A 13,585-nucleotide genomic window follows, 5' to 3' on the forward strand; every position below is an offset into this window, starting at 1 on the left:
CTACACATTTCATGATTACGAACAATGTATTTTGGATTAGTTTTCATAAGACAAGAAGTGTCAGATGTTATTTTTTAATAAAGATTATGCTACAGAAAAACAGCAGCCACTAATCTCTAAAACTGTGAAATCAGATTCCCCTATTAAGATCCACACCAAAATATCTTGTTCCAAAACCGGCATTATAGAACCACCAGGATCAGTAAAATTTGAAGAACAGGCACCAGTGACAGAGATCAAAGTGTTGTAAAGAAAGAAGCATCATTTAGGTGTATAGCAATACCACCTCAGACAATTTATACCAATCTAGGAACAAACACCAAGGCTCTGCCCACAATCTTGCAATATAGAGCTGATGATCAGTGCTACTGAACATGAGATGATGATCAGTGCTACTGAACAGCAAACAATCGCATGTCCCAATTAGTGCCATGATATTTTTAGCATTTCCCCTCCTCCACATACATTTTTTCTGATATATTAAAATTTAGCGCGTGAGGTTCTCAGTCATCCAGTAGTAAGTACTTCTCTTCGGTGACAGTAAGCTGGGGCAAGAATTAATAGACTTTTTGGAAGTCAGAAGTAGGGAGGGTGTACAGAAAAATTAAGGCACAATTTGTGTTACAGCCAACTCCCCCCTCAACTCGCAAGAATTCTTTGGCCTTAGACATTCAAATCACTACTTAAAAAGGTCCCTATCTGTAGTCAGATTCTGCCCCACTTCCCTCCAATGACATGGCCACAAAATGCAGGTAGAAAGAGCGAATGCCACACAAAGCTTCACAAACACAGCGATCACCATTCATTAACAGTTACCATAACAGCGTATTAACAAACACCACAGCTATTTCTTGCTCTAAGTAGAGGGAAATAACTGAAATCTCTCTCTCATACCAGTAAGAGAATGGAGACCATTTAAGGCTAACTTAAGCTGGCTGGCTGGTTTTAATAGAAACAAAATTCTGACAAGACTGGGATTTCATCAAAGATTGTGTGGGGGGGAAAAAGCATCTGGTGTTCCACAAGAAGTTCTGGGTTTGTATCAAAGGAAACCACACACACACACACCCGCCCGCCCACCCCCCTCTGGAAGAAAAAAGTATCTTGTTTTTGCCTGAAGAAAACAAGATTTTGGCAGAAATCAAAAGTTTAATTAAAGAAATAGAAATTGGAGTCTGGAGGACCCATGCCCCCATTGTCCTCTTTGAGAGAAGTTACCTAGCCACATGACATCTCCCATGATGCACTGCAGTGGCTCCAGAAAACTACAGTACTTCACGGCAGCTTAGTCTGGTGAGGGAGTCTGGCAAAGAAACCTAGACTAGAGTACAACGGATAGGCGAAGCCAATCCCATCCCCAACTGCAGCTCCTGAGGCCCCAGTGACACCCTCTGATTCAGTCTCCTTTCCGCAGAAGAATCCAGGTTTGAATTCTTACGGAAAATATTGAAGTTTTCCTTTGAAGTTGCTGATGGATCTTGAATTCTCAAAGGGAAGGGAACAGGGACAAACACAGACGTATGCTTGCAGACAGGTCTAACACTAACCTTGAAGTAATCCTGGAGATGCCAATTCCTCATCAGGCAAAAATCCTGATTACCCTTTAAACAGTGCACAAACCATACAGAAGGAATGTTTGTCTGAAGATCCCCACCTTCAATTCTTGTGCACCATAGTATATACCACTCCCCTCAGAATAGTTTCAGATTATGTTCCAGTATTAATAGAAGCCAGAAGTCAGATGAGTTAGGCTCATCTCTTATTTTGACACTGGAAAGCAGAACTGTGACTGCTGTTTCACACACTATGAAACAGCTGAGAAAGCCACTAGCTTGCATTCAGGATGTGACATGCTCCTGATACACCACTGTACAACACCCTAAATATATGCAACAAAAACACCACCACAGAATGCATGCATTAATTACATTAATTTAATAAATGGTAAATGTCTTATATATTCCCTAGTACATGTACAGTGAATAGGAGGGTCTGACAGAGGCCTGTCTAAAAACTGCAGTTCAACTAAAAGCCGGGAAGAAAAGCTATAACAGCTGCTAACAAGTTTCCTCTTTCCCAGACTAATAGGACATGTCCCATCAGCCACAGAACAATAATTTTTGACAACCTTATAATTTTTAGCATAAGGCATGTTTTATTAGACCTGCATAGAATCAGAGTTCTTACTACAGTGATGAGCACATGCTACGTGCACACAACTTATCTGGAGGAAAAGAAACAATTTGAAGTGATAGATGTGCTCACATACTGCTTGCAAGACCTATGGACTGAAAGTGTCTGTCAATGGATAGAGCAGTTAAAAGACTGGTGTGCACTCATTGAGTTCAGCCGTCCCAATGCCTTCCCCTGTACAGCACAAGACTGCTGAAACGTGTATTTAAATGGCAAGAATTCCACATGGAGAAATAAACAGAGGTGGAAGGTACTGAAGCCTATCAAGAAGAACATACCCTGGATACCACGCACAGCACAAAGCTGCAGTGACTGGCAGTTAACCATTCTGCTTTTGACCCTGAGATCTCTAGTGTTCGTGAGATTCCCCTGGGAAGTGTTATGGTTCTAAGAAGAAGTACTTGGCAACTGGCTGGCCAGTAATGCTTTATAACCCAACTATTCATAACTATTATGGAATTGTATTAGGTGACCCATTCTCATGCTGTTTCTACCCACAAGCAAAAGTCAGACCGAAAGTAGAAACCCTTTATAGCAACCTGGGGTGGGGTGGGGTGAACCTCCACATAAAACAGCTGTGAACATAAAGGTTCTGCTCAGAAACAGCTTTTAGGCAGGCTGTAGAGATATAAAATGTAGTTGCATCTCATGGGTTGCACCCATTGAGCAAAAGTCTCATTGCATCAGGCAAGATTTAAACTAAATAAGGTGGACATGTCTCTTGTTCTAGGGGGCTTGGGAAAGAAAATGAAAAAAACTCCAAGTAGTCAAGCCAGGCCTCTTGGCCAAAAGTAATTAGAATTACTGGCCAACTAACAACTGAAGCTTTCATTCCCTCCCCAAACAGCAAACAAAAGCAACAGTGTGGCAGAAACTTGGAGTTTCCCCAGAGAGCTTTGCTCTGGCTGAATGAAATGAGTCTGAGCAGTCTGACATTGCTGATGACTGTTCATTAGAATGATACTAGGTGCCAGGGGTAGAAATGGCACAGATGGGCTTGGCAAGGCAGAAGCAGCTACTTTTAGCTGAGAAACAGTGGCAGCTAAACGTGGGGAATGTGCATCTAAACTCCAACTTGCTCTGCTGCTAGAGGAACAGGCAGAGGCGGGGTAAAAAACAAAAGAGGGAGGTGGAAGAACAATTCAGAAGACCAAAAGAGCTAGGAGATTATTGTTAGCATCTTCTAGTGGTATTTCCTCTACAAAGGGACATCCTAGGCACAGTGTTGTCATTCCCTGGATGCTGGTCCCATTTCAGACTGTGTGCCTCTTTGTGGGATTCTTTCCATTTAAATATGTGTTTCTACATACAAGCTGGTCCTCAAGGAGCTATGTTCAAGAAAAGTTCTAAGGAGGAGAATTCAACTGAGACAACTGGTTCCACTGGACCTAAATTCAGACTGAGCTGCCATTCCAAGATTTCACCCAAAAAGGGCATCTGCTTCATCTTTAATTTAGAACTTCCCCATGCTTGATGCTACTCCAAAGCCAACTTCAGCAAAGGAACTTGAAATCTCTCCAATGTGTACCCATGTGTTATGGCTCCTACTTCTCAGCATTTTTTGTAGCAGGATCCATTTGTAAACATCAGTGCCCAGCCCCAACCCAATGCCCCTCATTCCTGACTTGCTGCCCTCCACCCCCAGGCCACAGCCCCCCCTCCCACCCATGTGTGGGGCAGGGGGGGCCCCAAGCAGCCCCTCACAGGCTGGAACTCTGCCAGCCTGCAAGAGAAAAGCCATGTTTTCCCACATTTTTCTCCTTTAAAAGGAGTATCCATTTTTTAAAGTTTGTTCGCAACCCTTTCATATATTCTTGTAACCCACTTTTGGGTTGTGACCCATGAGTTGAGAAACACTGCTCTAATGGACACAACCAAACCCTGAATTTCAAACCTACCTTCCCACCCCCTTGCTATTGGGCCAAGATCAGATGTGGACCTTACCTGACATCTCAGACCTTCTCTTTGTTCCTAGTCTCCCCCTTTTGCAGATTTGACTACTTTTAACATTTTTTGCAAGCAAAACCAAATGTGAACACCTCAGCGCAAATCTCTATTTGGGCCACATGCAAATCAGAAACGCTTGGTGGTCAGGCTTTTTTCCATCCATTCTGAAATGTGCTTTTGAAATGTCCATAATTACTAGGTATTGTAAACTTTAGGCCAAGCTGCACAACAAAAGCCAAAATAGTTGAGCAGCAGTGGCCAGATCACTGACTTGTACAGATAAAACCGTGAGAAAGAAAAATAGTGTAGCCTCTGCCAACATTATGGAAACTGGCTAAGCAGAAATTTCACCATCCATACAAAAAGTTTGTCAATAAATCAGTATATGTACACCAAATAACCAGCCTCTGGAAAGACAGGCAGGTTTGCACATGAGTACAGTCCACTGGAATAGAAAAATAGCAAGCAAACAAAGAGTATAAATATGCATATTACATAACTAAATAACTGTATCCTTGAAAGCACAGCAATGCAAAAAGCCAGGAGCCAAGCTAGCTAATCAGGGAAAAAAATTTCTGCAATCCTAATCATAGTTATATATATATTCACAATAGCCTTTGTTCTTGGGAGATCTGTATAAAAGTTAAAAAACAAAAAACCCTCATTCCATATATTATGACCAAACTAATTCATTATTTTGAAAACAGTCTCCTTTCCAAAGCCAAAATATTGCCTCTTATTTGCAGAAAGATGAATGTCAAAGTAAGGATGCCTTTCAAAGTGGACTCAGAGTGTTTTTTGACAAGTTGGAAGCGAAAACCCCCTCACTTATTGGGTTGACCTTTACCGTGCTCCATGATGAGTTCCACAAACTGAATGAGATAATTTAAGGAGAAAGAGACTACACAACCCGAGAAAGTGTATCAGAATCTGGCCCAGAATCTGGCTCCAACCATTACTATGGCAGCTTCTCTTTCTTTCTTTAAGATTGGCAAGAGTTTAAAAATCAAATATTTAAAATCTGGAAGATATTTCTAGCAGATGTTTCCAGTTTAGGGCTGGCAAATATTTGTGGTCTAAATTACAGTATTTAGCAGGATCCTTAAAGAAAGGGTAAAAAAAAGAGATTAGGTATAACATGCAAATCAAACTCTTAAAGTTATGCAAGGTTTCAGTTATAAACAAAATTACAGTGAGATCCTGAAGGCAGCAACTTCTATGAACAGCAAAGAGAGACTATGTTTGTTCATACCCACTGTGTCTACATCCCTTTACATATAGTGCAGTGATGGACTATGTTTTATGTCTACTTGGGATGTCTAGGGACCCCACTCTGATAAGACAAAATGAAAAGTTAAACACAACACCTTAAAATATTAAGAGCTCTTTAAAATACTGCTACGTTGATGTGTATTACAGATAAGACACTACACTAAACACTAAACTGAGGAGAAGTCTGAACTTAGTTTACCTTTGCAACCTCCGTGCAACCTTCTTGTACCTATGCATTCCGATACAAACTCGAATGACTTAGCGGTTGCATGGTTCTTTTCCCTTGCTTCATTTAGTGCTTAGAACAGACTTGGTCTGATAAAAAAAGTCAGGCACACGCAGTAGAGGAAGCTGTAATCTCTAGGTCCCCAGATTCATCTCTTACAGTGGGGACAGTGTCATGATTAAGACAGTCAGATCCTGCCCTGGAAGAATGGATGCTGTTCCCAGCAGTTGTGCTACTACAGATCTCTACACAGTGACAGGAGCTGGAATAATATTTTTCCAGCAAAAAACCGCAACAACACTGTGTGAAGAAAACCAGATTTCAGCTAAAATGTTGACCAAAGAAGCAGTAGGACAAGTGGAGTGATATAAGGTCAGGTGGGCATCTATACATGTGCTCCGGGGTGGGTGGGTGGTGCGCTTTAATTAGAGCAGCTCTGAGAGTCACTCTAATTAAAGTGCCCTCAGTGTCACATGTATTCAGTGTCCTACACTTCAAAACGGCGGGCTTTAGTTCAAGTGCCCCCACTGCCATTTTGAAGCATGGGGATGCTGAACAGACATGACACAGAGGCTGCTAGAGTGCGTTAATTAACATGCTCCAGCAGGCTTGATTAATTAGCACACATCAGAGAAAACATTTGGCACGTGTATAGGTGCCCTGACTTCGATATCCTTTCAGGTATCATCTGGTCACTGTCCCTAACCACACCTCTCGAAGCACACCACTGTTAACCTGCAACAACAGTTCTTAAAAAGCAACTCTGAAAAAGTTATTATGAAGTTTATCATGCGACTCTGAAGTCCTATAGATTGTGTGTTATTGATAATAAAACAACACTATGTCACTTCAATCATTCACAGTGCATCTTCCCCAACTGTCCAGGAGATGTTGCAGAGCTTTTCTCCTTCTTTTCCACTTATTCTCTTTTTCCCCATTTATAAATTTCTCCTCACCATTATTCTTCTTTCCTATTTATTATTACTGTATGGTCTCTAGAAGTTTGCCATATGCCCCCAGTGATTAGTGCCCCCCACCTTTAGAACCACTAATCTAAGCAAAGGAAAGAAGAAATATAGGGAAATTAAATCTACTGGTGAAGTATGCTTTTGCCAGCTCTATGAGAAGCAAGCATTTTTTTGGCAGTAACTTTTGTTGAACCAATGGTAGAGAGAGATGCTGGACAAGCTTTTGGGCCCAAGGTGCCCAGAGAAAGTCTGGTCTTCAGCTCTGTGTTGGTAAGTTGCACTAAACTTCAAGCTTCAATACTGTCAGTGTATAACCGCTAATAGATTTCAAACCCCAAATATGTATAATACTGAAGAATTTATTAGGGAGACAGACACTCCTAGCATTAACAGTATATGATCATCAGAAATTTAGCCAGATTTTATCCTGGTGGAAAATCAGTCTATCCACATTTGGTTTTGAATTAATACAAAGCAAAACCTTCACAATTGGGGTCATTGTCATGACATCAAGTACAGCTTGATTTCATAGCAGGGTCAGTTTGAAAAACTCAGAATAAGTAAATATATTAAAATCTTACCTGCAAGTTATGCAGAGGGTGGATAAAAGAATGAGTGCAAAAATGCTAATTCCCATTACTACTGTCAGCATCGTCGTGCTTTCCTTTCCTGCTTGCCTCCCAGCATCTACACTGCTAGATTTAGTGATGTTCTTGTATTCAAAGAGCATTGCAAAACCCCGTCCACGGTCTGTGGTGGTGATCAGCTCCATAATAACCTCCACCATCTCCAGAGAAGAACCAAAGACCATGGTCTTGTTTAAAGGTGAATTTGTCCCACAAAAGCGAGAGGAAAATGTGATGAGGTCAGAAACATACAAGACATCATGGGGACATACATCTATTGCAGGCTGCTGTGGGGAAAAGCTTTCTGTTGGCAGAGCTGTTGTGGAAAGAGTCTGGCTTTCTCCAATGACCTGGTCTCTCTCTCTTGCAGTGAGGTGAGCAAGCAGTATTTTCCCTTTCAAATCTTTGTTCATTTCCAAGCCACTGATATCTTGCCTTGGCATTGCCGCACTGCCAGCTACAGTGAATGACAGTCCACCTGGCTGAGTCCTGACTATTTCTTTGGGTTCTTCCATCTGTTTCAACTGTTTTTCTTCAGATGCTTGTTTGGCTTCATTTTTTTTTAAGGTGGTTCCTGGGAATTCATTGTGGAGGCCATCAAGGAATTTTGACTGAGGTCCTGGGCTGTTAAGACTGTGAGTCACCCTTGCCATCCAGGTCTGAAGAAAGGATTTTGTGGTAGAAAAAGAGGTGGGAAAATCCAAGCTTTCTTCACTGGAAGGCATTTCCTTATTTCTTCTTGTAGGAGGAGGTGTAAAGCCATCCCAGGGCTCAGGAGTTTCACTTGAGCTCGCAAATATATCAAAATCAAAAATTTCCAGGATAAGATGAGTTTGCACAGGAATGAAAAACTGCCATACGCAATGCGTCCCTGGGTAGTAGTTGTTTGGAAAACCGGGGGATAAAATCAGACCTCTTTCCATGGATTCCAACACTGCGCCACAAGAATAATATACCTGAAAAAAATGAACAAATTGAAGTTACACAAAGGAGAGAGAGACAGAAGGTATATTCAACCCTTAATGCTACTTCTCAGCCTACTACTGGACGAGCCAAGGGAGTTTAACACCCGTACTCTAAAAGCACCTACTACTTGCCACAGTTGGAGACAGGATACTGGGTTCACTGGACCATGCATCTGATCCAAAATAGCACTTTTTATATTTGTACATTTAACAGATGTCCAATGGTGACAAATTAAGGACCTGATACTCATGGTAGGTCTAAGAGACCTAAACCTGACCGCACAATTATCTCTATGTAGAGGACATCCATAATAAATTAATTAAGCTTTTAAAAAGCCAACTTTCAACCTTCTCTGTTTCAAGCACTAACATCTAGTACATAACAATTCTTGGATACCATGGAAGTGTATATGGTGTGCCAATCTTCCCAAAATGGGGCCAAGCAATTTCCATCTGTTATTTTCATTATTGTGACACTGCCTCCTTTTAGCAAGTTGATGTAGGGAGACTATTGATGACCTTTTTGCAGACTTTTAGCTGCATGCTGCCTTGCTCAACATGTAGTTAGCCATGCCCTTCTGTGCTGCTTGTTGCAAGACAAAAATCTAAAAGACAGAGAAAAGCTGAAACACTTCAAGGCCTTCTCTTTCGCACAAGGTAAGAATGTAAAATTTAGAAGATCCTTTTCTAAGGAGCAGGAGAAAATAAAAGAAAAAAAAGACACCTTATTTTCAAGATACACACAGTATATACATAAAGCTGTGTGGTGTTTTGGATCTGCAACAGCCCACAGAAATCCATTTTAACATATTACAGATTGTAAACACATAGTTTCAAGTTAACTTACAGATATTACCACGTGTTGAAGATGAAACCCAGGAGGTCGATTTCCACCCTTCAGAAAGCTTTGTTGGCATCACTACAAGCCAAATCCCAAATCTGGATCCACTATTAGTTCTTTCTTTCCTCTTTAAAGACAGAAATCACAAATGGCAAAAATACTTCCTTGGCATCAATCAGGAGAGGGGCCTCTGTTACTGAGAGATTCCTCCATATATTTGGGGAAAGTAAATTTCATCCATGCCTTGGGCAACGTTTTTTGACAGTAAGGAAGTCATAAATAGTTGTCATAGGACCTTATCTAGGAGCCATATGTTCACCAACATTAATTGGATGGAAAAAGAATGTTTTTTATTAAAAATTATGATTACTTAGCTTGGTCTGATATCTGTTTAAACACAAAAGGAGCTTGGCAGAATAACAGAGAAAGCCAACAGAGTCTATACAATGCCACTAAGGTCAAAATACTCCAGATTTTTATTTTCCCCACCCCTTGGCTCATATTGAAATGAAAAGGAAAAAGAAATCATTTTGCAACACCAAACACCTTTTAAAAAAGGCTAGGCTAGCTCTCCAGGACATGAGTAAGAGTCCTGGTTTTCAGCAGGTGCTTTCCATTGTCAAAGGGATTTCAGGATGTGGGGGAGGAGGGAGAGGGGAAAAAGTGGGGGATGGTGAGAAGGGGACAAAACTAACGATAGAAATAGAAATGGTTTAATGATAGAATGTAAAAGTTTCCAATGCCAGATTTTTAAAAATGTCATTAATTTAAATCTATTTTTATGCTTAAAAAATAATTTATAGGGCTACTGGCATTTAAAAAGGACCTGGGTTGGGCTACAGCATCAAGTCTCAAATAATTAGTGTAACTATAGAAACTGAACTCACACATCCATGTCCAATACAATAGCTACCTATTGTATTTCATACTCACATAGTTATACCTGCCCTCCTGCCCCCAAAAAGGCCTCATCTTCACTGTCTACATTTGAGATGGTAATGAGAAAAAATCCTAGTGAAGACAAGGAAGTTTGCATGCAAGTTAAACTGGTGAAGTCTAGTCCTTATTAACTTGGTTTGCTAATTTACATCAAAACTGACCTCAATTCACTAGGAGTTTACTTTGAGTTCTTAACTTAGCTAGGAGCACATTCTACCTCTTTTCCCAACTTGTGACAAGCAGGATACAAAGAGTTCAATACTGACAGCTGATTCCCTACCCTAAGTAGCAGGAAGTTATGGGGCACCATGCACTGCATCAGTTCAATGAATCCAGGACTCGTATCCAGTACTATCAAGAGTTCTGGATAGCAAATCCATTTTTAAAACCTAGATACTTCATTTTTGCTTTCGTTTTGTCTATAATGCGTCTTCTGTAGGTTAACCCATTTTTGGTTGTTTTGGGAATCTGATGACAAGTACCAGTCAGCTTCAATACCTCAATGAGTACAAACAGGTAAAAGTCCTTCTCACACAGAGCAAACGGAGGCAAACTGCAACAATGACATGACCTTTGCAGCCATACTTTTGAAATGTACATAGTGTACAAATCATTTATTATTCAGATTCTCAGGCTATAGGTTCAAGACTGTGCTCGGGGGGGGGGCAGGGAGGGGACAAAAAAAAAGCAAACAAGACAGATGAGGAGGTAAAGGTTCCTGAAGACAACAGAGCACTGATGAATTTATAATCCACAGATGGAATGACTTAGACACCATTTAATGGATTCATTATAAAAGGCTGAATTTCACTTCTTTAGACACAGATATCCAACCTTAGCTGCAAGTTCTATACTTGCAGGCTTTTAACAGAGAGACGCACTTATATCAAGAATGACACTTTTTTAGTTTTCCCAAATTATAGGAGCTTTGGGGAGGGGGAAATATGCCAGCACAATGACATCAATTATGGGCTAGGCCTGTCTTTTGTATTTCACAGCAAGGTGGACAGACTACTGGGAAAGTTCTCTTGAGGAATTTTATAAAGGAGACATCAAAAAGGTTTTCATTCTCATTGTGGTACAGTAAGTGTCACAACTGCTTATCCCACCAGCACAAGGAACTAAGTGGCCTAATTCAGGCAGAAGAAAAATTCCACTAGACAGGATGAAAAGGGAAGGCAGTAGGGGATTGTGGATGGCTTCTTTCTGGGGTTCAGAAGATCTTTCTTTCACTGAAGAGACGATGTGGGACCATGCCTCATAATATCCATCACCAAACACAGTTACAAGACGACCAGTGTCACAGGTTGTTAATTGCAAATACATGCTCCTGTTCTTACTAGGGGTCTACAATTGTGCTTCAAAATTGCTAGCTTCCAGTTGGCTATGGTCAAGAACTTCTTTACTTGCTTCTTGAACTAAGATAATGAAGTAATGGCAATAGCAAGTCTCAGGAAGAGCAAGATGGAACATGATGGCTGTTATGGCGTCTAGTCCCTTCCTCATCATTATACCAGCCCTTCGCAAACACATCTGTACTCTTACAAACTAAAATCATGCTTTCACATCGTTTTAAACTGGCCTGGCCAGGAACAGGTTACTTACTTTTGGCAACACAAGGATGGGGGAGGTTGAGGCACTAAGTAGTAATGCATGTGCAAGGCTTTGTCGACTATGCAACAGGAGACTAGGCTGTGTGCACTGTAGGAAATGGAACATGGTAGAACAAATCCAACAGCCAGTGAGCTAGCCTAGTAACATTGGCTGGACCAAAGGCTATTCTGCCTTCTGAATATATAGTTTCCTGCACATTGTAAAAGCAACAATAAATATCTCAGAGAAAAAAAAATATCTGTTCGTATATCAATGCTTAAGTGGTAGTAGGAAATGAAGATAAAATATCAACAAAACTGAGAACTACTTCCTGGAGGTACTACACAGCCATTCTCTGCCAATCTATCACTGATTTAAAATGCTTGCTGATAGGTGTCCCACTGGAGAAGGAAATTCAAGAGAGTCAGCCATATGGAATCGAGCACTTTGTCTCCATAAACTAGCACAGGCATGACCACCCCTGTTGTAGGTCTGGTGTAGAGAGAGTGGACAGATAAGCAGTCTCAGTTTCCAGGAAACATGGGCAACTGGTGCCACCTTAGTCAGGGTAACTGGTGCCATCTCACCAACTGCGGAGCGGGGGGGAATGTGTCCCCTCCATGACAAAGCTTCCCATCCTGGGAACAGCTCCACACTGCTCCGAGAAGCAGTCGTGGCCTACATCTGGCACTTCCACTCCCTGAACAGCGCTCACAGGGGGGGCATCTGTGTCCCCCCAGCCCATCGCCTAAGTGGGGAGCACAGCCAGTCAGGTGGTGCATCAGTGCTTTCAGGGGGTGCACCCCTTACATGTCACCACTGCCAGGGAATTTCTCCAAATTGAGAATGGCCTTTAGTTGAACAGATTACAGCAAAGAACAAGTTCTTAAGCATTTTTCTCTACCTATACAAAAGGATTATACTCTCTATTTTTAGTGCAAAGTTTCTTCAAAGACTGAACGGGACACTCATGGCTAAGAATAAACTTTAAGACCAAGTATAGTAGTGCCATACCACTTGAGGGTACTCCCACCTGAGGATACTCCCATCCTAACAGTGCTAAGGAGACAAGGGGATGGAAGAGTTTGCCTTATAAGGAAATGTAACCAGTATAAGAGCTGACTGTAAAGCTCCAACAGAAATATTTGGTATGCCATACTCTCAGAGATTCTGCATTTATTTGTATGGCAATCAACTTTGTTCCTCACTTGTGCAAGACACGCAAGTTTTACAGGATCAGTTTTTGCATTAAGGTAAAACTTCTTGAATGTGGTTTAGTTTGGATTGCCTGGAATTAAGTGTTGCATCCATGGATTCATTGCATGCAACCACAAAGGCGCTCAAAGATGTGTAATGAGCCCTTTGTCCACCAGATGGTGCTGCAACTTTTTTGTAGTTCACCCCTTCAAATTGCTTTCCAATTGCTTCCACTTTTTTTTCTTGTGCAGTTAGCCAGCTCTCTGCTTCCACAGCTGTATGGCAGGGCATGGGCACGAGGTGAGGGACCCTAGGCCAGAGGGGCTGCACTGGACCATTCCGCTCTCTTACGCTGCCAGCCAGGGACCAGGCTTAATTTGTTTGAAAACCTAGTGTGTGCAAACACTGATGCGATGCTCCAAAATAAACAAGTTTAAAATTTTATAAACCTATTTAATATAATGAGGATTAAAACCTGTAGTGTGTATACCCCAGAAAGCCCCTTATATTAAAATAGAAATAAAACCTCTATTTTGCCAAAAGACAGCAAGTTCACTAGACAGTTTCATATCAGTTTGTATTACTTCAAGTAGTTCTTGCTGATATAGTTACAATATACTGGATGATTTACGTCAAAGGGAAAGTATAGTGGCCTGGCCTCTCTCCCCCTCCTCCCCCACGTTCAAATCAAATCACATCCAATTCAGTTCCTAAAACTGGCCCAATGATTAGTCAGTGGCAAATACCTTTGGCAGCCAGGACTCAGGAAAGCAAAATTCGATCTAGAATGCTGACCAATCTCTAGAAGAAATATTAGA

At 41.3% G+C, this 13,585-nt stretch overlaps 1 protein-coding gene across 2 annotated transcripts in view; it reads right to left on the reverse strand.

The window, feature by feature from the left end:
• LOC109312752 overlaps nt 1–13,585 on the reverse strand; it is a 48,164-nt gene that overhangs the window by 16,213 nt on the left and 18,366 nt on the right. For both annotated transcript variants that reach the window (XM_019539005.1, XM_019539003.1), the window contains exon 2: nt 7,188–8,188. In XM_019539005.1, coding sequence (XP_019394550.1) covers nt 7,188–8,155 — 968 coding nt within the window. In that variant the 5' untranslated portion in view covers nt 8,156–8,188. The remainder of the gene's footprint in view (nt 1–7,187; nt 8,189–13,585) is intronic.

Source organism: Crocodylus porosus, unplaced genomic scaffold (assembly GCF_001723895.1).
Source record: "Crocodylus porosus isolate Cpor-Errol unplaced genomic scaffold, CroPor_comp1, whole genome shotgun sequence".
Taxonomy (NCBI): domain Eukaryota; kingdom Metazoa; phylum Chordata; order Crocodylia; family Crocodylidae; genus Crocodylus; species Crocodylus porosus.